Genomic DNA, 24,199 nt, shown 5'->3' with positions numbered 1-24,199 from the left:
GGTTGTGCGAAGAGGGACTCTAGAGGGAATCTGGATATACTTTAGGGGGTACCTCAAACTGATAAGAAGCGATAAAATATTATTTTGTTAAAAAGGTTGGGATTGATTCTCTGATTGATCTTTAGTTGTTTTGAAAAATAAATAATGCAAATAGTATCTCATACACAAATAAACAGTGGACCACTGCACTGCTCGTGTACTTTGAATGCCACACAAGTACAAGCTCTCTTTTTTTCTGTCTTTTACTCTCATTCTATGACTCTCTCTCCCCCACGTTCACCCTTTCTGACGGCAACACTCCAGATTCATTACTTGCGAGATCTCCAGACCAATCTTGTACTTTCTCACAGCCCCCATACACACACTCTCACTACACCCCCACAAGCATAACACACACATACACACACACGTTCTTCCCACCTCCTCACTGTTACCATCTATGTGTCATTGGCTGTTGCTTAGCTACAGGCCCCCACCAAGTTATTTGCAGCCAATGAAAGCTTTGCCTTCAACGCTGGTTTTGACACATAACCCATTCTGGAGGAGCACTTTGTTTTTGCTATAGCTTTATCTCTTTCCATTGCTCTTGCCACAGTTTTCACCTATCCTTCATTCACTTTCTTTCATGCCTTTCTGTGCCTTGATTTTAGCTTTCGGCTATTAGTTTTACCTTTTTACTTTACTTTGTTCTTTCGCTTGATTCAGTGGGAAGAAAGCATAATGGGTTTTTATTACTGAGGAGGTGACATGAGAAAAGACAAATAGGTGTATATGAGGTGCAGTTTTGTTGCAGTGACAGCTGACATATTGCTGACGTGAAGGTGTAAAGTGTGCACTTTTGCCATCAATCATTGTAGTATTATACAGAGATTAAGCACAGGAAAGCATTGCACAATGACGTGTTAATGGTGAGTACAGATGAGTTTGTTAGTAACCCAGTTTTCTCAATAGAGCAAAGTTCGCAGAAAGTTGATTCTGTTCATCTGGACGTAGCGTTTTTAGATACTAGGTCCAGATGAACAGAATGAGCTTTTTGAGATTTCCCCACCTGGGTGATTGAGCATGCTTCAAGACAAAAACATGAAACACACACCAAAGGGCATCTGAGCACACACACATGCACGCTCATACACATACACACATATACATGCACATACATTTCTGTGGTTACACAGGACGCCACAAAGGCATGCACTTATGTACATGAACACTTATGCACTTATGAGCTGTAATGGAAGTATTTTTCTACTGTCTATAGTAAACACTATAGTAAAGAGTGCATGCTTATACGCCCTTAAATAGATCCTTAAGCAAAATTACATGTGTTAATTATTCAAACAGACATTCAGCTGCACTATAAGCAGTCAGTAAGCACATGTGCAGAGGCACACATGCGCATGTTCATGCTTTAGCACACACACAGTACATTACACACACAAGATGCTCTCCAGTGATTCTGCAAGAATACTGACAGGGTAATCCATCTCCATTGCATGGTGCAGCGTACTCTAGGAAAGCATGGTGGACACAGGATAAGTGCAGGGCCTGAAACACAGTATAAGTGAGCATACAAGCTTCGGCAGACATATGTGCACACAGGCACAAACCCACTATTATTGGCATAAATTGATACTTTGCAGATATTGACTGATCCACGGGGAAAGCTAAAGGCTAGGCCTGAAACGCTGATTGTGGGTGACTCTGCTGTAAAGGATGTACAAAGCATGTGCGGTAAGAACACTAAAGTCCTCTGCTTTCCTAACGATATGGTCAACATCCTGAAGGAGAGAATTCCTCAAATTGCAGATGAATATCCAACTGTGACAAACATTGCCCTGCATACAGGGTCAAACGATGTGTCCAAACAACAATCGGAGGTTCTGAAACGGGACTTTACTGGATTATTAAACACTGTAAACTCTCTGAATGCAGCTGTATTCATCAGTGGGCCTGTACCGCCGGTCAGAGGAGGAGACGAGAGATTCAGCAGGCTGTTTACACTGAATAAATGGCTTATATCAGCATGTGCTGACCACTCAGTGCATTTTATCAACAACTTTAATATTTTTTGGGAACGCAGGCATCTGTTTAAAGCAAATGGATTTAATTTTAACAAGTCAGGGGTGAAACTGTTCACCTCCAACTTGTTTTATTCCATACGTCATCCATCTGTGCCTGGAGCCAAGGCTGAGATAAACGAGGAGTTATCTCATAAAGAGGAACAAACAGTACTCCAAGAACAGACAAAGCCCAGCAGAAACCTTGAGGAGGAGCTCCATCTGCCCCCACCCGGGAAGAGCCTCAGAAAGGAGAGACATCAATGGCATCTGAGGAAGAGCCTCAGAAAGGAGAGACATCTGAGGCAAGAAGAGGCAAGAAGAGGGGTCCCTATTTGCCTCCAACTCTCTCAACAACACCAACGACCAGGACCAGGAACTTCCCCAGTCCCCCAAACCCCTGACAGGCCATCACCCCCATCACCCTCCTCCCCCTCCCTTTCTCCCTCCTCCCCACACCTGAAATTCACTGAAGAGATGATGGAGCGGGTCAATGCTGGGCTCAGATCTACCCCCCGGCCGATTCCCTCTTTGTCCCCCATAAACCCCCCACCAAAGCAGCCAAAGGTTCGCCACCGAGCCCCACCCTCAACAGAGCAATCGAAGTCACATTGCCCAGCCTCGCCCCCCTTAGTTCCTCCTTACCACCTTCATGCTTTGTCTCCGCAGTCTGATGTGTGATGTGTGGAGGGTCCGGGCTGCGAGGATTATGGCAGTGGTGACTTTTCCCAGAAGAAGCTGGGACCCTGTTTACTAGAAGGTTTTAAAATTTCTGTACTTTTAGGTGACAGAAGGAGACATGTGGCCTGGTCAAAACACAGAGAGCTGCACTCTAAAAGATCTTTAAATATAGTAAACATACCTTGTGTGCCACAGACTGCTCCCAAACACGAGGGGACAAGTAATGCCTCTAAAACACTTAAGTTGGCTTTATTAAACATTAGATCTTTAGCTGGGAAAACATTTTTAATTAATGATTTAATCACTGAGCACAGCCTTGATTTTATGTTTTTAACTGAAACTTGGTTGGACCAAAATAACAGTGGAGCTGTTCTCATCGAGACGACCCCTCCTAACTACAGTTTTATCAGTGAGGCCAGGGTGAGCAGGAGAGGAGGAGGGGTTGCTGTCTTATTTAATGAATCATTTCAATGTAAGCATCTATCTCCTGGAAGTTTTCAGTCTTTTGAATATGTGGCTTTACAGCTAAAGGCCCCATCCAAAGTTGTGTTTCTTAATGTTTACAGGCCTCCCAAATACTGCACAGACTTTTTTAATGACCTCAGTGAACTGCTGTCTGTGATCTGTGTTGATTTCGACTGTGTAATTATTGTTGGGGATTTTAACATCCATGTGGACAACCCTCAGGACAAAGGGACTAAAGACCTGAGTAACACTCTGGGCAACTTTGGGCTGACTCAGCATGTAACAGAGGCCACACATAATAGAGGACACACTCTCGACCTACTGATCTCCAAGAGCCTGAGCATTTCAAACATTACTGTGTCTGATGTGGGCTTATCTGATCATTACTGTGTTTTCTTTGAAAGTAAAATCTCAGCCCACACAAATATATCAACAGCAGTGATCACAAAACGGTGTATAACTGAAGACAGTAGTGAGATCTTTAACCAGGTCTTCCCATTAACACCTGACCTGTCCAAAGGTTCAGTCAATGAGCTCGTCAATAGCTTTAATGCAAAAATGTTAAATGTAATGGACACTATTGCTCCCATTAAGGTGAAGGTTATCTCTGGAAGGAAAAAGTCTCCATGGAGAAACTCCACACTAGTGAAAAATGAAAAAAGAGAGTGTAGGAAAGCTGAGCGCAGATGGAGAAAAACAAACCTCCAGGTTCATTATGACATCTATAAAGAGAAACTTCACAATTATAATTTACAACTGAGGAGTGCAAGAAGGTCCTACTTCTCTGACATCATCACTAAAAACAGCCATAATGCTCGGGTCTTATTTTCTACAGTTGACAGGCTAACAAACCCTCCTGTGACAGTGGCAGCTGAACTTCATTCAACCATGGCCTGCAATGACTTTGCCAAATTCTTCACAGACAAAATCCAAAAGATTAGACAAGCAGTTGGTACATCAACAGCAGATCCAGGATATGTACTGTGTCCACCGAAAAACTGTTTAAACACCATCAAACAGTTTCACCCGATTAACAGCAAAGACCTGGAGGACATCTTAGGTCAACTGAACTCCTCCTCTTGCTGTTTAGATGTCCTGCCAACAAGTTTTTTCAAAAAGGTCTCAAAGACTTTAGAGTCAGACCTGTTACAGATCGTCAACTTTTCCTTAATGTCAGGTGTGTTTCCAGAACCACTAAAAACTGCTGTAATCAAACCTATACTGAAAAAGGACAATCTTGACAAGACACAAATGAAAAACTACAGGCCGATCTCAAATCTCCCATTTTTAAGTAAGATCATTGAAAAAGCAGTTTCTCAACAGCTCAATTACTTCTTAAAACAGAATAACTGCTACGATGCCTTCCAGTCAGGTTTTAGACAGAACCACAGCACTGAAACCGCTCTGACAAAAGTGTTTAATGACATATGTCTGAACACAGACAGTGGAAAAATGTCAGTCCTAGTTTTACTGGATCTCAGTGCAGCATTTGATACAGTTGACCACAACATATTACTCAAACGACTGGAGAACTGGGCAGGTCTTTCAGGAACTGTACTAAACTGGTTCAAAACGTACTTAGAAAACAGGAAATACTTTGTATCAATAGGTAACTTCACATCTGAGCAGACAAGTATCACATGTGGAGTTCCCCAAGGTTCCATCTTGGGACCCCCTCTGTTTAACATTTACATGCTCCCACTGGCACAGATTATAAAGAACAACAAAATAAACTACCACAGCTATGCAGATGACACACAAATATATATCACAATGTCACCAGGAGACCGAGGCCCTGTACAGGCTCTTGGTAAATGCATTGAGGAAATTAATGACTGGTTGTGCCACAATTTTCTCCAACTAAACAAAAACAAAACTGAAGTAATAGTCTTTGGCGCCAAAGAAAAACGATTACAGGTCACCAGAGAACTTCAATCTATACATCTAAAAACCACAAACCAGGCGAGAAATTTGGGTGTAGTGATGGATGCAGACCTAAACTTAGAAAAACACATTAAGACAATAACAAAATCAGCTTACTATCACCTCAAGAATATTTCAAGGATAAAAGATCTGATGTCTCAACAGGACCTGGAAAAACTAGTCCATGCATTCATCTTTAGTAGGCTTGATTACTGTAACAGCATCTTTACAGGTCTACCTAAAAAATCAGTCAGACAACTACAGCTCATTCAGAACTCTGCTGCTCGAGTCCTCACTAAGACCAAAAAAGTGGACCACATCAGTCCAGCTCTGAGGTCTTTACACTGGCTGCCTGTCCGTCAGAGGATAGACTTTAAAATTCTGATGCTGGCCTATAAAGCTCTGAATGGTTTAGGACCAAAATACATCAGTGACCTCCTGACCCAGTATGAACCTTCCAGATCCCTCAGGTCATCTGGATCCGGTCTTTTATCAGTTCCCAGAGTCAGAACCAGACACGGAGAAGCTGCATTCAGCTTTTATGCTCCTTATATCTGGAACAAACTCCCAGAAAGCCTCAGATCAGCTGAAACACTCAGTTTATTTAAATCCAGGTTGAAGACTCACCTATTCTCAGCTGCATTTGAATAAAGCACCAAATCCACACTTTTAAGCTTAAATTTCAAAACTTACACTAACTACTGATCTTATCTATTTCTGATTTTATCTGTTTTGATTTTATATACTGTTTTGTTTGTTTGTTAAGCTTAAATTTCAAAACTTACATTAACTACTGATTTTATCTACTGTTCTGATTTTATCTGTTTTGATTTTATATACTGTTTTGTTTGTTTGTTTGTTTGTTTGTTTGTTAAGTGGGTTTAGAGCTCTGGGTAGCTCCCCAGCTGGGTCTAGACTGGGTCTAGAGAGTATTTTAAATTCAGGGAATTTAAAATAGAAAGTAGCTCGTCCACAGAAGGACTGGTAGCTCCCCTTACGATAAGGGTTCAGATCGCGCGAACAGGTGTGGGATTAGAGCTCTGGGTAGCTCCCCAACTGGGTCTAGACTGGGTCTAGAGAGTATTTTAAATTCAGGGAATTTAAAATAGAAAGTAGCTCGTCCACAGAAGGACTGGTAGCTCCCCTTACGATAAGGGTTCAGATCGCGCGAACAGGTGTGAAATGTGTGTGTTTAGTTAGTTTGTTTGTTTGCTTGTTTTAATCAATTTTAAATCATGCTTTTTATTTGTTTTTGTTTCTAATGTCTCTGTAAAGCACTTTGAATCACCTTGTTGTTGAATTGTGCTATACAAATAAATTTGCCTTGCCTTGCCTTGCAGTGGATTTTTTATTCTGGTTAATACAAAATTGAGGATTGTCCAAAGGAACAGATGTGGTGATGGTGGTGTTGATGTAGTGGCGATATACGAAAGGTCACACATGGGTTCCATCTATGTTTGTGGCAAAAGCATGACCTATAGAGTACAGTGAAGAATAAAGATTTCAAAAACCACTCACCTGTTTTGAATAATAAGGAGTTATTGTTTGGCGATTTTCAAAGCATTTTCATTCACGTGGTATTCCAGCAGTGAATTTTTGTTAATTCGCCTCTAAAAAACTTGGTGATTCAGCGGACTATATTGCACCATACAAATTTTAATGGCGTTGTCTTCCTGTCTTGCATATACAAAGTCTGCAAGATATATTCATACAGTATATCATTTTTTATGTGTTACTTCGGCAGGAATGAGCCTTACTGATTGCGAGATCAAACGTTGCCAGTTGGAGTAAAATTCATCACCTGAGGCCCTCATATTAAATGAGATTCTTTTGAAATTCATAAGGATATGACATCATATCACCAGGACTTAGCTAGAGGCTAGGACAGGGGCTGCCATTATAAAGATATCTTTCAATGGGCATTTAAGAGAAGAGTGAGATGACATTTGCTTACCCAGAAGTTACAATCAGACCTTACTTTGTTAAGCCAGTGAAAGCAAACTTGGGGCCTGAATCGGTGCACATTTCAGAAAATTCAGTTATAAATTCAGATATATTTTTTAAAAGTCATTATTTTACTCTCACTGGGGTGTTATGGGGCATGTGAGTCAAGTCACCAGGTGACTATGAGTATTTTGAAGAGTAAGCTGTTTTTGGAAATGTTTTTTAATGCTTAAATGGAGATTTTAAATCTGTAGATGACTTAAAGGGGACATGAAATGCAACACATGTAAAGGCTAATTTACACCACTGAGCCCTGCTCTCAAAAATTGACCTAGATCTAAAACTGTCTGTGAAGCTGGATTTAAGAAATAAGTTAAAAAAAAAGACATCCCTACTTTTTGCCCCCCAGTGGCCTTAATCCTCTTCCATAGATTCCCGACTGCTCCTGTAAGAAACTTTGTTATATTTGTGATGTCATGTACATATAGTAGGCTGTTATGTTGTAAACTGTCTCGATGTTCTTGGGAAGAGAAAGATTATTTTATTACCTGTCCTGATAGCATCAGCTGATTGCACTACTTGGTACACTCCAGTGAACCACCTGGCTCAAACAGGCTCTTCGAGTGCAGCTAGCCAAACAGCAACAGTCAATTACTGCTAACGAGACAGACAGTGAAAGTGGACGGTATATCCTAGGGCTGCTCAATTAATCGAATTTTAATCAAGATTACGATCTGGGCTTTCAACGATCATTAAAATTGACTGAGCCGATTATTAGCCCCTCCCTCATTTATCCGCGACACCTTAAAGGCCGGTCCTTGAAAATATTGTCGGGCATAAACCAGTCTGTGGCGCAAAAAAGGTTGGAGACCACTGATTAAGAGGACCCGAGGGAAGCTCGGAAAGCTAAGCAGAAGTTATTTGGAGAGGAGAGTGACTGCTGTTGGTTGAAAAGAGAGGTAAAAAAAACTTCAGTGGTGTTGCACACTATTTTATATTATTTTTTTAAAGTCATTGTTAAATAAATATCGTCAAATAATCAAGATCTCAATTTCAGTGAAAATAATCGTGATTATCATTTTTGCCATAATCGAGCAGCCCTAGTATATCCTCAGTTTCTTAACATAAAACTCAACCAGGGGCAGCCCAAATCTGACCTGATTTTAAGGTTTAGTGCCCTTATTTCTCTCTGAGTTATTGATTCTGTCACTAGCTAGCTAACATAAACTAACGTAAGTCTATCAGCCGCAACCAACCAACCACATGACATCATGTTCTGACAGAAGATGGTGATAAAATGTTTTTAAAATGTTAGCTTTAAGCAGTGTTTGGGAGTAACGGAATACATGTACTGCTGTTACGTATTTAACACCCCTGTGTGACCTTGAATGGATGGATAATACAGACAAGAGCACTTTATTGACATAGGTGTTCATAATGTATGTGTTAATTATAGATAGTGTACATGTTATCAAGACCCATCAGTGTTACATGTGCCAGATATTCATAAATGCCTCTTTGGCTAACAAAAGGTCTAAAAAGTATCTAAAAAGCATAAATGTCATAGGGCCATAAAGTTAAATAAAAGTGCCACATAAATATCCTTAACTGATTTAAATCTTTTTCCTTAAACAACCTGTTATACTGGATGTCAAATCAACAAAATCTGGTAAATTTCTTCATATCACCAGAAATGTCAGCGCTTAAAAACAACACCTAATTGCACCCAGCATCATTCTGAGATAATTACACTACAGCTTTTTTTTACAAGCAATTGTAAAAACTACCAGAAAAACACTGTGAATTTGTATGTTTTTGCAAAGTAAGACACAAACACACTGAGTTTCTTTGTTTTGCTTGACAGTATGATCTCTCCTTAGCAATAGGGAATCAATCAGCTGCTCCCAGACAGGGTATTTTTCAGTGTGTTTAGGCCAGATATTGTAGCAGAAAAAAAACAGGGATTTCTACTCTGTGCAAAAAAAAAGCAAGACATTCAAACACACTAGCAGAATTGCTTTGGAGTGTTTAGACTTCACTTATACTGGAGAGATCTGAAGGAAGCGGTAATTAGCAATGCACACTGGGGAAAAAATCCCCAATTTCTGAGAAGAAAACCCCCTAAAAAACAAAAATCTTCACAGGTCATATTGACGCTCGCTGTGATGACAGCCCCTCGTGGTCCCTTGTGTCCTCCGATTAAGCCTGTGCTCTTCAGTCAGAAAGAACAAGACATGATCAAAGTACTCCAAACCCAGTGAACATAATGCATTTACAGCAAAATGGAAAACAAAAGAAAAACAATATTTACAGCATTCACATTGTAAAGAATCAGAATCAGAATGGGGTTTATTGCCAAATGTTGAGCAGGTTTACAACATTAAGAGATTGCTGCGGTGCTTCAGTGCAAACATGGTGTCATAAATAACACTTAAATAGACATGGAAAAAATAAAAGTAGGGATAAGAATTAAAAGTGCTACGTGGAAAGATATGTGCATGAGATATACATGAGATATATACATGAGAGCAGTGTTGGTCAAGTTACTTGAAAAAAGTAATCAGTAACTAATTACTGATTACTCCCCCCAAAAAGTAATCCCGTTACTTTACTGATTACTTATTTTCAAAAGTAATTAATTACTTAGTTACTTAGTTACTTTTTAAAAACACGATTTACAACCTGAAGAGGTGATAAAGTGATAGATCTTTCAGCCCAATTCTACTTTTTCTACATAATCCATCATACAAAATGTAATCAAATGGAAAAGTCTCTTTTTTTAACTTGTTTTATCAGTTTTAATCTTTTAACTTTATGCATCAAGCAAAACATTTAATTATATGCAACATTCTCTGACTTGAATAAATTAGTTTAACATTTAAACCTATTTTCTACACATTCCAGCACATAAAATAAAATATTTTTTGTGTTTTCACTCACTCTTTCAAACAGATGCAAGTAAAACACAGCAGAAAATAAATAAAGTCAAAGACTCAGCGGTCCTTTTGCTCTATTTTCACCTGTAAAGCAGGACTGTGGTAGGCGGAGGTTTACCCTGGTGTAGGTGTGCTGCGGTCAGTTGAAGAATCCGCGCGAGTGTCTCTGTGAGTTTCCCATCACGTCATAGCTACTCGGTGCTTGCTCGGAAGTTTAGGGGTTTTTTTCGCTGTAAAAAGAAGTTTTCTTCCCACGCACGATGGACGCTAATGTTTTTGTCACTTTTTATGGAATCAAACTCAAAGTAAGGTCAGTACTTCCACACTTTAAACGCTGCACGCTCATACTCTCTCCCGCACTCGATATATTATCCATTGTTGATCTGCACACAGCTGCTGTCACCAACGTCGCACTTGCTTACGTCACTGTCATGAGACATTCTCGCAAAAAAATCACGGTTTTAGTAACGCAGTAACGCAGCGTTCCTACGGGAAAGTAACGGTAATCTAATTACCGATTTTGCAATAGTAATCCCTTACTTTACTCGTTACTTGAAAAAAGTAATCAGATTACAGTAACGCGTTACAAGTAATGCGTTACTCTCATGCAGAGATGGGCAGTAAGAATTAAGAGTGCTACGTTGAAAGATATATACATGAGTGCAGGTGGTGATCAGTGCCAAACATGGAATGATACAGTGAACACAGCGTAAGTTCATGTGTTAGTGGCGGGGACAGTCATATGGTTATTGTTCATGTGTCCAACAGCAGAGGGGAAGAAACTGTTCTTATGGCGAGAGGTTCTGGTGCGGATGGACCGGAGCCTCCTGCCTGAGGGAAGCAGGTCAAACAGACTGTGTCCAGGGTGAGAAGGGTCAGCTGAGATCCGAGCTGCACGCCGCAATGTCCTGGAGGTGTACAGGTCCTGCAAAGATGGGAGTCTGCAGCCAATCACCTTCTCAGCAGAGCGCACAACACGCTGCAGTCTCTGTTTGTCCCTGATAGTGGCTCCAGCGTACCACACGGTGATGGAGGAGGTGAGGATGGACTCAATGATTGCAGTGTAGAACTGCATCATCGTCCGTGTTGGCAGGTTGAATTTCTTCAGCTGCCTCAGGAAGTACATCCTCTGCTGGGCTTTCTTGATGACGGAGGTGATGGTGGGCTCCCACTTCAGGTCCTGGGTGATGGTGGTACCCAGGAAGCGGAATGAGTCCACAGAGGTGATGGGGGTGTCAGTCAGGATGATGGGGGGGAGTGGGGCTGTGTGCTTCCTGAAGTCCACAATAATCTCCACTGTCTTCTGGGCATTCAGCACCAGGTTGTTGTGGCTGCACCAGGACACCAGACGTTCAACCTCCCTCCTGTAGGCAGACTCGTCCCCGTCCGAGATGAGTCCAATAACGGTGGTGTCATCTGCAAACTTGATTAGCTTGACAGACTGGTGGGTGGAGGTGCAGCAGTTGGTGTACAGGGAGAAGAGCAGAGGAGAAAGAACACAGCCCTGAGGGGAGCCGGTGCTGATGGTCCGGGAGTCCGAGACATTCTTTCCCAGCCTCACATGCTGCTTCCTGTCCGTCAGGAAGTCAGTGATCCACCGGCAAATGGGATCAGGCACATTCATCTGGGAAAGCTTGTCTCGGAGATGGTCTGGAAGGATGGTGTTGAAGGCAGAGCTGAAGTCCACAAACAGGATCCTGGCGTAGGTTCCTGGGGAGTCCAGATGCTGCAGGATGAAGTGTAGGGCCATGTTGATGGCGTCGTCTACAGACCTGTTGGCTCTATATGCAAACTGCAGGGGGTCCAGGAGGGGGGCCGTGAGGGTCTTGAGATGGGAGAGAACTAGGCGCTCAAAGGACTTCATGACCACAGATGTCAGAGCCACGGGTCTGTAGTCATTTAGTCCAGTGATCCTAGGTTTCTTGGGGACAGGGATTATGGTAGAGGACTTGAAGCAGGCAGGCACATGACATGCCTGCAGTGAAGAGTTGAAAATGCCAGAAAACACTGGGGCCAGCTCGTTTGCACAGTGTCTGAGGGTGGCAGGGGACACACCGTCTGGGCCGGGAGCTTTCCGAGCATTCAGACTCTTAAACTGCTTCCTCACATCTGCTTCATGAATATGAAGAGTTGTGGTGGGAGGAGGTGGTGTGAAATCCTCTTTTGTGTGGGGTGAGGAGGGGGGTGTTGTAGGTGAACGGTTTGAAGGTGGTGATGGCTCTATGGAGGGGGGAGAGGTGGGGGAATTAGTGTCCAAAGTGTCTCTATTGTTGGGGCCGTTGGAGGTGTGAAGGCTGCCTGATGGCTCGTCAAAACGACAGTAGAAGTCGTTAAGGGTGTTGGCCAAGAGCAAGTCATCAGTGGAGTGGGGGGTTTTAGGCTTGTAGTTTGTGATATTCCTAAAACCTTTCCACACAGAGGCCGAGTCATTCTCTGAGATCTGCTGCTGCATCTTCTCAGAGTGCTGATGTTTAGCAATGTCCACTTCTTTAGTGAACCTGTACTTGGCCTCTCTGTAGCAGTCCCTGTCTCCGCTTCTGAACGCCTTTCTCTTTTCCAGCCACAGCTTTTTGAGTTTAGGAGTAAACCAGGGTTTGTCATTGTTATAACTCACCCTGGTGCGTGATGGCACAATGCTGTCCTCACAGAAGTGGATATAGGAGGTGACAGTGTCTGTATACTCGTCCAAGCTGTTAGAAGCAGCCTTCATTGTGTCCCAGTCTGTAGACTCCAAACACGTGCGAAGCTCCTCCACAGCCTCGTTGCTCCACAGTTTTTTAGTCCTCACGACAGGTTTGGAGAGCTTCAGCCTATGTCTGTACGCGGGGATTAGGTGGATCATGACGTGGTCAGAAAGTCCGAGTGAAGCGCGGGGCACCGCGCGATAGGCCCCGCTGATCGTGCTGTAACAGTGGTCCAATGTCCTCTCCTCTCTGGTCGGGCATTTAATATACTGCTTGTATTTTGGAAGCTCATGGCTCAGATTGGCTTTGTTAAAGTCCCCAAGAGCAATGATGAGAGAGTCCGGGAATGTCCGCTCCGTGTGGAGAATCTGCTCCGCGAGTGCGCACTGAGCTGCCTGCGCATCTGCGTCTGGCGGGATGTAAACAGCGGCCAGGATGAATGAAGCAAACTCCCGCGGAGAATAAAACGGTTTGCAGTGGATAAAAAGATATTCCAGAGAGGAAGAGCAGTGCTGAGCAATCACTGTCACATCTGTGCACCAGCCACTATTGATGTAGAAGCAGAGACCTCCACCTTTGGACTTACCGGAGAGAGCGGCCTGCCGGTCCGCGCGCAGCAGATGGAAGCCCTCCAGTTTGAGCGCGCAGTCTGGGATGTTCTCACTGAGCCACGACTCCGTAAAACATAAGACACAGGAGGAGGCAAAGTCTCTGTTCATGCTTCTCATCAGGGCCAGTTCGTCAATCTTATTCCCGAGTGAGCGTACATTAGAAAGGAAGATCCCAGGAAGAGCGGTTCGCAGTCCGCGTCTCCTCAAACGCACGAGTGCGCCGGCTCGCTTCCCTCTCTTTCGGCGTCTCGCTTTCCTGGTCAGAGTCAGCAGTAAATCTGCCGCAGATGCGACAAATATTGGAAATAAATCCACAGGCGTTGTAGTCCTGTAGTTAAGGAGCTCTTCTCTGGTGTACGAATATCCAGAGGAGTGCCCAGACACAGAAGAAATGCACAAAAACAAAACAAAAGTAACGCACTGAAGCACCAGGGCGACCATCCGCGGCGCCATCTTGGTTAAATATCAAGGATGTGACATCACAAAGCAGAATTTACTAAAGGTCACACAAGCAGAAATGGATTAGTTGTGAGATTTGAGAACTAAGAGAGCAGTGTTATTACAGTCCCATCTGAAGCAATTTGCAACGCATATTACTACAGACACACATAATGGAAAAAGAAAGAGGGAGAGCAAAAATCAGCAGGCGAGAAACATCAGAAAGCACCACAGGTATAAATAAACATAACAGAAATGAAAATGAATAAAAAGCTAGTTGTCAGATAAAAAGAATGATACTGTGAATGAGCAGGGAATGAAGTGATGATGCAAAAATGCTCAAGATAAAGGTTTAGTTCTGTCTAATTTAGATTTTTAAATCTAAATATAAAATGAGTAACAGTAGGTGGACATTAGGTAAGGCTGCACTTTTTGCAGCGATCTTGTATAGAAAACTATTCGGCGTGTATATAAAACAGGTCCACGGCTCCGAACCATAGTAAAGGGACCTCTGGCTAATACGTCAGTTTCTGTGTCAGGGTCGTTGCCGAAAACTAGCTTTACTTTGTTGTCTGGGTCAACTTTGCTTGCGAGACACAGAGAGAGGCGTTGAAAGACTGCTCCAACGGAACTTATTGTTTCGGACGAAAACACAAACACAGTGTACAGTCAGGTCTTAATACCTTACTTACAACTGGGCTCCTCAGACACTCCACTCTTCTTGGTTGCAGTGGTTATTATTATATTTACATGCTTCCATCTCCTGTTTCTGCTCGGTGACAGCTCGTACTTTTCCTTTTTCTCCCTCCCTTGTGCTCACAGACACAAAACTGGTATGGCAGTCCATTCTCGCTGCAGCACGGACTACACTGCCCATGAGGCTACATTCTTTAGGGCTATGCCTGTAACACTCTGACTATTGCCTTTATAATACATAATTTTTTGACTAATTTTTTAAAATATTTCTTCACGTCATTATGCGGCCTGCAAGTGAGGTGACATGGGCCACGAGATTGAGACACAGGCATTAGAGCCTCTCAACGCTTGTTTTGTTTGAGTTTCCACCGGAATTACCAAAAATAGAGAGGGGGACAGCCTAACATATGAAACAGGAAAAGACCGCCGTGTAATCCATTTATTTCAACAAAGTAACTGTATTCTAAATACCACCCATTTAAACGGTAACTGTAACGGAATACAGTTACTCATATTTTGTATTTTAAAATCCATTCCAGTTGTCATTGAAGAAGCAAGGTAAACCCTGTACAGATGGCCAGTTGATCATAGGGCACAAAATATTATTGCTTGTTAAATGTTATTGCTGCTGTAGGCAAATGCTACTAAAGCATCCAGTGCCACTTCACTCCCATCCCCTGACAGATCTGACCAAAGCACCAAAGTGTGTTCTTCTTGTTAAACAGTAAAACACTTTGGCAAATGGGGCTATGGGGACACTGCAGGACTGCTTTGTGGACACAGGCTAAAGTGCACCACATCGAGAAGACGTTCACAGTTTGACTGAAGGACAGAGGATGAAGGAATATATCAAATTTTGTGAATACACCATTTTACCAGCCACAACTACTTTGTGAACAATAAGCAATGGATCACTTTTGACCTGAAAGAAATGCTTAATTGAAAGTTAAAAGCCTTCAGGTCTGGGCACAGGGATGAACTAAAGAGAGAGGAGCATGACCTAAGGGTGAAACTGAGAAAAGGAGGTGATTCTTACAAAACAGCATGAAGGATGTGTTGAATGTAATGAAGAAAATCATTGGTTTTAAAGTAGCAGGCAGCCAGTGGGTAGCCTGGAGCGAGCAAATGAACGATACACAATACAGTTCCAACAGGTTCAGCTCACAGCCATTTGTGGCTTCCTTCATCATGCACCCTGGTGTCTACACACCTTCACTACCTTCACTGATTTGGCGCTTATCTCCTTCTTCCTGTCAAACGAACTCTGTGGATCAGCCCCATAACAATATCTGATAAACATCTGAATTGACTGTGAAACAGCTGGAGAAATCAAACCAGAAGAAAGCTGCTGTTATTGAGAGAAGAGACAGAGAAAGTCAGTAAAATTATCTCCCTCTCATGAATTACTCGCTGTCTGACAGATAGGTTGCAGTATGTGAGACTGGGCAGTGACTAGAGATGGCACGCTACCACTTTTCTATGTCTGATACCGATATCATAAATTTGGATATCTGCCGATACCGATATGAATATGATATAGTGTTTTTTTAATCAATAAAACTGTTTTTTTAATATATTGCTGCATTTTGTATAAGTTCATACTCAAGTTTAAATAAACAACAACACTAAAGCTATTCTGTTATACCTGTGTATAAAAAATACACTGCACCCAAAATATTTCATAGTTCAGCAATACTGATCAATCTAATAAACTTAAACCTACACAATCCTCCCTATTCTGGTATTTTAAAGAGTACTTAGCAGAAATATTAAGCAACCTAACTAATAGGGTTGCAAACTCCCAGCAAAAAAAAAAAAAATAGGGAACCACCCCCCACCCTCCACCTCATAACGCTTAATCAACGTAATCAACTTTAAATTGATGCAGTGTGGGGAAAAAAATGCACAGAAATAAATTATTTTTCAAGAATAATTAAATAGATTCAACTTCTTTCTTCAACAGAATTGCAGACAGCACAGATGGTGCCTTCCCAAAGGAAAAAGTACTATAGCTTACTAGGGTATATTAGACTTAACAGTTACAATATACAGTAATGGACTTCTATACAATTTACATCAGATTAAAACTTTGGGTGTAAGATACAGATAATTATTTATTAAAAGCTAGACATTTTAAATGAGAATAAGAAAGAAAAGTATGTCTTTGTGCCCCCCTTTTCCCTGTTCGTGCCCTATCGGCCCCCTTGGCTAAACTTTGCTAGATCCGCCCCTGCACAGTTACCAGCCATCAGCTGCGTAGAAAAAGATCCTGGTGTAGAAAGTAATATTAAATAAATTCTAACAACAGCTTATCAAGCTTAAACGTGCTGCTATTCAGCCGCTGGTTTCCTCTTTCTGGCGCGAAGTGAGCAATAAACAAACAAGAGAGACGGACTCGCGACAGAAAAGCCGATCAGCTGATCATTGATCAGTTTCACGATTGAAGTAGCAGCAAGTAGAAGCAGTCGCTCCATATATCGGTTGTTAAGCTTAAGCTGTTTTACTTCTCTCTGGGATAAATTCATCGGAGATGAAATGCTGGTTTGGTAGCGAGGCTATAAATACACACAGCCGCTCTATCACGTGAGCTCACTGCTCCAACGTGCTACGGTTATGAGCCAAGTTATGCCGTGTCGCAAGTTTTGTGAGGTGCTTTTTTGATATTTAATGGATCGGATTACATTTTTTTATTTTTATCCGATATCCGATCCAGTAATTCACGTCAGTATCGGACTGATACCGATAGGTAATATCGGATCAGTCCATCTCTAGCAGTGACATGTCTGATTTGGTGGTGTGCAGTACAGGAACTCCACAAGTGACTGTCCCCATTCCTATTCAGCTTCCGAGCCTCCAAATTTCAGTTGTGTATGTCTGTTCTGGAACACAGAATGTTGATGTTGACATCTTGGAGGAATACAAGTGGCCTTGCATTATTATCAACAACAGACTAAACTGGAAAACCAGCACAGAGGCTCTACGAGCAGAATTTTTCTTTCTGGAGGAAGATGAGATCCTTCAAATTACACAGCAAAATATTGGAGATTGTCTGTCAGTCAGTTGTGGCGAGTGCAGTGTGCTTTGCTGCGGTCTGCTGGTGGAGCAGCATCAGACACCAAAAGACTGAATAAACTGATGAGAAAGGCCTGGTCTGTGAGTGGTTGTAAACTGCAAAGTATTATGGTGGAGACCAGATTTTTGAGCATTTCCCGACCAGGTGTTCTGAAATAAGACCAACAAAACAAAGAAAATAAAAATGGAAATCAACTAGAATCACTTCTGATCTGTTTTACTTAGCAAAAGCAGATTTTTTTGTGTTAATTTTGTGTTTGTCCCTAAATTTCTCCATTTACTGTTTCAGCTGGTTCCGACCAGTATCTTAACAAACCATTAGCAGAGCATTTTTATTGTATTTCAAATTATTGCCAGCAATTATAATGGCCCAATCTAAGTGGCAGCAAATACACACAGCTTGCATTTGTTTCTGTGGTGTTATTAGTTCTTTACAGACAAACAGGCATGGCTGTAAGTAAGGGTGGGTGACTCATCACCAGCATCCCCACTGAATTCCACATAAAGCAAAAAACATATATCCATAATTGAATCGCCTGAAACCCCCATAGTCTGGATGAGTGAGAAAACCAAGTGAGGTATATCTAAATGTTCAAAGTGTAGCAGTTATTACACTGAAGATACGTTATGAATACATAGGATCTGGATGAGTGGGTTAAGGACATGAAGGATTCATGGAAAATAAACACATTAAAGAGGCATTACAATAAAATGGAAAGAGCCCCTTTTCACATATGGGATTCATTCAGTCACTTTTACAATAGTGTTTCTCACAGCTTGATCAGTCTTCAGACAAAGCCTATTGTGAGGACCATTTTCAAAATTTAGGCCTCTTTTCAATTGTCAAGAAAGTACCCCGAGGCACACAGGCTCAGCAAGGGACGTCTCTTTTGTATAGCGAATATGTAAAATGTACCATCCGTGGTTATTTTAATCTTATTGCCAATAAAAAAAAGAGCTAGTGAGATGTATTAGAGCGATCAAATGCTTTTTTGTGGCTACCCATTATTATGAATGGACACATTCAGAATTGTTAAGTGTTGAAAGTGGTATGTAGATAAAGACAGATACATTATTGTCATGATTTTTAAGGAAAAGTCACCATGGTGTCCATTCAAGCAATGGCAGTGGTGAGAGGTAAGCAACATTACTATAACTGTTAAACCTGTGATGAAAATTTGGTAGGAAGTGAGACATGTTTAAAAGAACCATGTGGGAAACCCAATTTTTTGCCCCAGGAATTGTAGAAACTGCATTTAAACTTTAGGCTTCTAATCAAGATCTGTATCATCCAAACTCAGCTGATATCATATCATTTGAAGGAAGGAGACATACAATCAATCTGGATAGGGAAAAAAGATACATTTGATACAGTTTAAAAATTAAATACTTCAAACATCTTGAAATAAAAATAATAATAATAACAATGTCAGAGTTTAGATTCTGTCCGCCACAGAGTACACATGAGATAAATTAAGGCAATATGTATAAGGAAACTGAAGTCCCAGCAAGAGAATGAAAATTTCCTTTTGCTGTAACTCATAGTCAGAATACGAATACATGATTCAGATTAACACATTACAATTGTTAAAGGCAAACTTTGTGTAGCTTCAGCCAATTTAAATCACTGTTCTTATGTTTCATATTCTCAAACATGAACTGATAGAGAATTGTTTTTTTTCCTTTTTTCTTAATTTTTGTAAACTTGTTTTTGAAGTATGATGATTGCTATGTTTTGACTTGGGTTCTACCCCTTTGTTAAACAGAATAGAATTAATATATTGAATGACAAGCAGCTAGAGCATAGTGGGCTGCAGAGTGACAGAGTAAGACTTGTAACATCACATTTTGCACATTACTGAAGAGCTTCATGTGATGCATTCATCTTGGTTTGTAGTTGAAGTAATGGAGCGAGTTAAGTGTGAAGAGAAAATGAAATATAAGGCTCGATGACAGAAAAATGTGAATAATGTGTTGCATGAAGGAAATGTGAGGGAGGTACAGTAGAATCTTACTGTGATAAACAAACGCTCTGTCAGCTGCTATGATGAGTTGAGAAACCATACTTAGCAAACAGGTACATCTTAGGCCTCTGAATGTTCTTATGTATATCAGATATAACAACATCATCCTGTTGTCTAGCAACCACCTATCAGTGGGTTAAAATGACTCACCTTTAGCATTTGTGGACCTATAACACCTTATAAAAGCATTGTGTTATTTAATTGGATGACATCAAATTTATATACCTTATAAAAAATGTATTATGTTCTAATCTATATTAGATGGACTGATCCGATATTACGTATCGGTATCGGTCCAATACTGACCTAAATTACTGGATCGGATATCGGAGAAAAATAAAAAATGTAATCCGATCCATTAAATATCACGAAAGCACCTCACAAAACTTGCAACACTCCGTAACTCACCTCAGAACGTTAGCACGTCGGAGCAGTATGCATCACGTGATAGAGCGGCTGTGGCATGCGGGACCTGTCGGTGGTCTGGATAGCATTTGGAGCTTCGCTAGCAACCCGGCATTTCATCTCCGACAAAGTTATCCCGAGAGAAGTAAAGCAAGTGTGTAAGTCCATCTCTGAATGTTTGTAAAGCATTCCTGCGTTAAGCTTAACAAACGATATATGGAGCGACTGCCTCTTCTTGCTGCTACTTCAATCATGAAACTGCTTAACGATCAGCTGATCGGCTTTTCTGTCTCAAGTCCGTGTCTCTTGTTTGCTTTTGGCCCACTTTGCACCAGAAAGAGGAAACCAGCGGCTGAACAACAGCAGCACGTTTAAGCTTGATCAGCTGTTGTTAGAATGTATTTAATATTACTTTCTACTCCAGGATCTTTTTCTACATAGCTGACGCTGGTAACTGTGCAGGGGCGGATCTAGCAAAGTTTAGCCAGGGGGGCCGATAGGGCATTAACAGGGAAAAGGGGGCACAAAGACATACTTTTCTTTCTTATTCTCATTTAAAATGTCTAGCTTTTAATAAATAATTATCTGACACCCAAAGTTTTAATTTGATGTAAAATGAATAGAAGTCAATTACTGTATATAGTGACTATTAAGTCTAATATATATATACCCTAGTAAGCTATAGTACTTTTTCCTTTGGGAAGGTACCATCTGTGCAGTCTGCAATTTTGTTGAAGAAAGATGTTGAATCTATTTAATATTTCTTGAAAAATAATTGATTTCTGTGCATTTTTTTTCACACTGCATCAAATTAAGGTTGATTACATCGATTAAGCATCATGAGGTGGAGCGTGAGGGGTGGTTCCCTATTTTTTTATTTTTTTATTTTTGTTGTTGCTGGGAGTTGGAACCCTATTAGTTAGGTTGCTTAATATTTATGCTAAGTACTCTTTAAAATACCAGAATAGGGAGGATGGTGTAGGTTTAAGTTTATTAGATTGATCAGTATTGCTGAACTATGAAATATTTTTTTTTGAATACAGGTATAACAGAATAGCTTTAGTGTAGTTGTTGTTTTAAACTTGAGTATGAACTTATACAAAATGCAGCAAGATATTTAAAAAACAGTTTTGTTGATTAAAAAACACTATACTTCTTCTGCTCACCTTCAAGGCCCTTCATAACCTCGCTCCTTCTTACCTGTCTGACCTATTAACCACCACTTGTTCTGCCCATTCACTTCGTTCTTCTTCTTCTGTCCAGCTTACTGTACCTTCCTTCCGCCTCACCACCATGGGAAGCAGAGCTTTCAGCTGCTCTGCTCCCAGGTTGTGGAATTCTCTGCCCCCTGAAATAAGAAATATTGGTTCTCTCCCCCAGTTTAAATCCCAACTCAAAACTCATCTGTTCAAATCTGCATATTCACTGTGAATCCACTGTTTGTTCATTTTATCTTGTGCTTTATTTTATTGTTCTTATTCTGCCATTGTTTTACTAAGTGTTTTATCCTATTGTAAAGTGTCCTTGGGTGACTTGAAAGGCGCTCATAAATAAAATTTATTATTATTATTATTATATCGGATTCATATCGGTATCGGCAGATATCCAAATTTATGATATCGGTATCGGTATCGGACATAAAAAAGTGGTATCGTGCCATCTCTAATCTATATTACATATTACAATCTCATTACCCTGAATGTTAAAAGGGAGTTTTTCCTTCCCACTGTCGCCAAAGTGCTTGCTCATAGGGGGTCATATGATTGTTGGGTTTTTCTCTGTATCTATGAAGTGCCTTGAGGCGACTTTTGTTGTGATTTGGCGCTATATATATAAAATTGAATTGAATTATGCAGCCTGATAAAAGCATCATATCATTTTTATTTTAATGACACCATCATATTACCTGGCAACCACCTAACAATGGTCTAAAATGGCATTTAAGTAGTAGAGCAGGACATGGGCATGCACTAATTATCAGTTAATGGAAGGAAATACATTGCATGCCACAGAAAGAGTCAAATAAAAAAGGGTGGCAGAAAAGTAGATATCTATGAGTAAGCAAGTTACTATTTTTGTTCTGTGTACATTAAAAAAGGATATGATCGTATTATGCTTTCTATTTTTAATGCATAAGATTCACTCTTTGGACTCTAACATAAATGGAAACACTGGATATTTAAAATATTCAGATGCTATACTAGACTGTCACGCCTTGTTAATAATGTTCTTTTTAGAGTTTTTGAGGCTTCAAGGTAGAAGCCGGTTAGAGAAGTAGCAGACAAGACCCCCTGCTGAACAGAATTTCCATGGCACAGATATACCTGTTAGTCAAACTGGTACGACTAACATAGCGCTGCCTACTGAAACACAGATATAAAATCACGAGTTATTTTTGGTGTGAGAGTGTGAGAGTGGAACTCTTTTTTTTGGTAAACTGTGACATGTAGAAGTGCATCCTTGATGACTTTGCTGACACTTTGAGAACCACATTTGTTTTTTCATATAACCCAAACTGTAAAGAAGAGAACCGTTTTGGACAATATAATTTTGCTTGGAGATTGCCTTACCTACGAGCTGTTGGCTGCCACACAGTCTGGTAAACTATGACTACGATTGCATGTACTTGTATTGAAATGCAACAAGGTGACTACTGCCAACTGTGAATCAAATCATAGTGTTTAGATTTTTAAAGTCCTGCAGTTGGCTGGCTGATTTTTCAAGCTAACAAAGACAGACTTCACCTTTGATTCACCTCAGTTTACCACTTTCTGACATTATCCTTTTTATGTATATCTGCTTCTTCATCATATCTACTTTAAATTATTGCTCTTTCCTTTCTGTCTTCCAGTTACCCTGTTGCCAGTGGAGGATAATGGAACGGCTGTGGTTCTCTTTGCTGTTGCTGGCAGCAGCATGCAGGGGACAGCCGTGTCCGAAACGCTGCATGTGCCAGAGCCTTTCCCCATCTCTCGCTATCCTCTGCTCCAAGACGGGCTTGCTGTTTGTTCCTGCTGCCATTGATCGACGCACCGTGGAGCTACGGCTTCAGGAGAACTTTATTACAGGTAACTGCGTTCCAGTCTGTCCTGCATTTCATTATTTTAATATGCCTCTGAAATTTGACTAGTATTCCAGCCTTTTGCAGCGAGTTTGCTTGGTTTGGCTGTATACATGAAAATGAACTAAAAGGCTGGCTGATAATTGGCAGCATATTTATCTTATTTCAGAACACTTGGTTGTAACTGAAGAGTTTGTTAACAGTGAGTACAAATGTTGGCTTCAGTCACGAAGCTTTTCTGTTGTCTCTGCCTGACAATGACTAATTTTTTTCTCATGAGCCTGAGTATTTCTTTTTAACTTTAATACTTTTTTTGTTATTTATGGTTCAGCATAGTTAAGCTCATTCATGATTCATCTGCTTATATCAAAGAGTGACTTTGAAACATACTTATTTTATAAGAACTGAAGTGCTGCTTTATCTTGTTATTTTAATCTGGATTCCCGTTAGTGCTCTATTCCTAGGTTCTCCAAAACAAAAGGCACACAAGCTATAAAAAAAGATCTAACAGTACCCTGAATGATCATTTAAATTTTAATTAATTTAAGTTTTGCATTACCCTGTTTGAGAGAACCACATTCAGTCTTCCTCTTATGTGTTGGTTTTACTTATTATCCTAAACTGTTTTATTTAGCCTTTTGTTTTTTCTATATTTTGTCAGTTTGTCTATTTATCTTTCTGTGAATTTGCTCACCATATATTTGCTTTCAATTTGACTTTTTTCTTGTATTAATTGTGACTTTTATCGAGCTGTATATTCTCCTGCATTCTCCGATCACCTTTCTTCTTTTCCCCTTCCTAGCTTCTGTTAGGTTTGTTGTTAATGTCATTAACATTCACATATGGAGTTTATTTTTATGAACAGTTTAATAGCATGAATGGACCAACAACTGGTTGAACAGAAAAATGAATTGAATCAATAGTTTTTATGGCTGAGGAGTCATATTTTCTGAAAAGTTGGCTGATGTCTGGAGGGACCTGACTTGCCCAGACCCACATAGCAAGCAGGTCTGGCCTGGATCTGGTATCAAGCTGGCACTACTGGTTGACTTCTGGCAAGACTTATGTCATCCAGATATGGGCCAGGCCTGGCATAGATGGTACTGTCTATGTGATGGCATGCCACATCTGGCCCAATTGTGGTTTGGGTTATGTGGCCCAGGGTCATAGAAAACAGGTCTGGCCTGGATCTGGCATCAAGC

The 24,199-nt window shown here is 40.8% G+C and overlaps 1 protein-coding gene across 2 annotated transcripts in view; it reads left to right on the top strand.

Moving 5' to 3' along the window:
* Positions 1–24,199, top strand: part of LOC147314478 (leucine-rich repeat and fibronectin type III domain-containing protein 1-like protein) — a 194,423-nt gene that overhangs the window by 92,465 nt on the left and 77,759 nt on the right. For both annotated transcript variants that reach the window (XM_086261431.1, XM_086261430.1), the window contains exon 3: positions 22,788–23,004. In XM_086261431.1, the coding sequence (XP_086117557.1) occupies positions 22,812–23,004 (193 nt within the window). In that variant the 5' untranslated portion in view covers positions 22,788–22,811. The remainder of the gene's footprint in view (positions 1–22,787; positions 23,005–24,199) is intronic.

The sequence above is a fragment of the Aulonocara sp. 'chitande type north' Nkhata Bay genome, linkage group LG14 (assembly GCF_057382095.1).
Source record: "Aulonocara sp. 'chitande type north' Nkhata Bay isolate Kocher_YH1m ecotype deep benthic linkage group LG14, A_spYH_male_GT1.1, whole genome shotgun sequence".
NCBI lineage: Eukaryota > Metazoa > Chordata > Actinopteri > Cichliformes > Cichlidae > Aulonocara > Aulonocara sp. 'chitande type north' Nkhata Bay.
The sequence above is the reverse complement of the archived record's forward strand: the minus strand, read 5'-3'. Positions and strand labels throughout refer to the sequence as shown.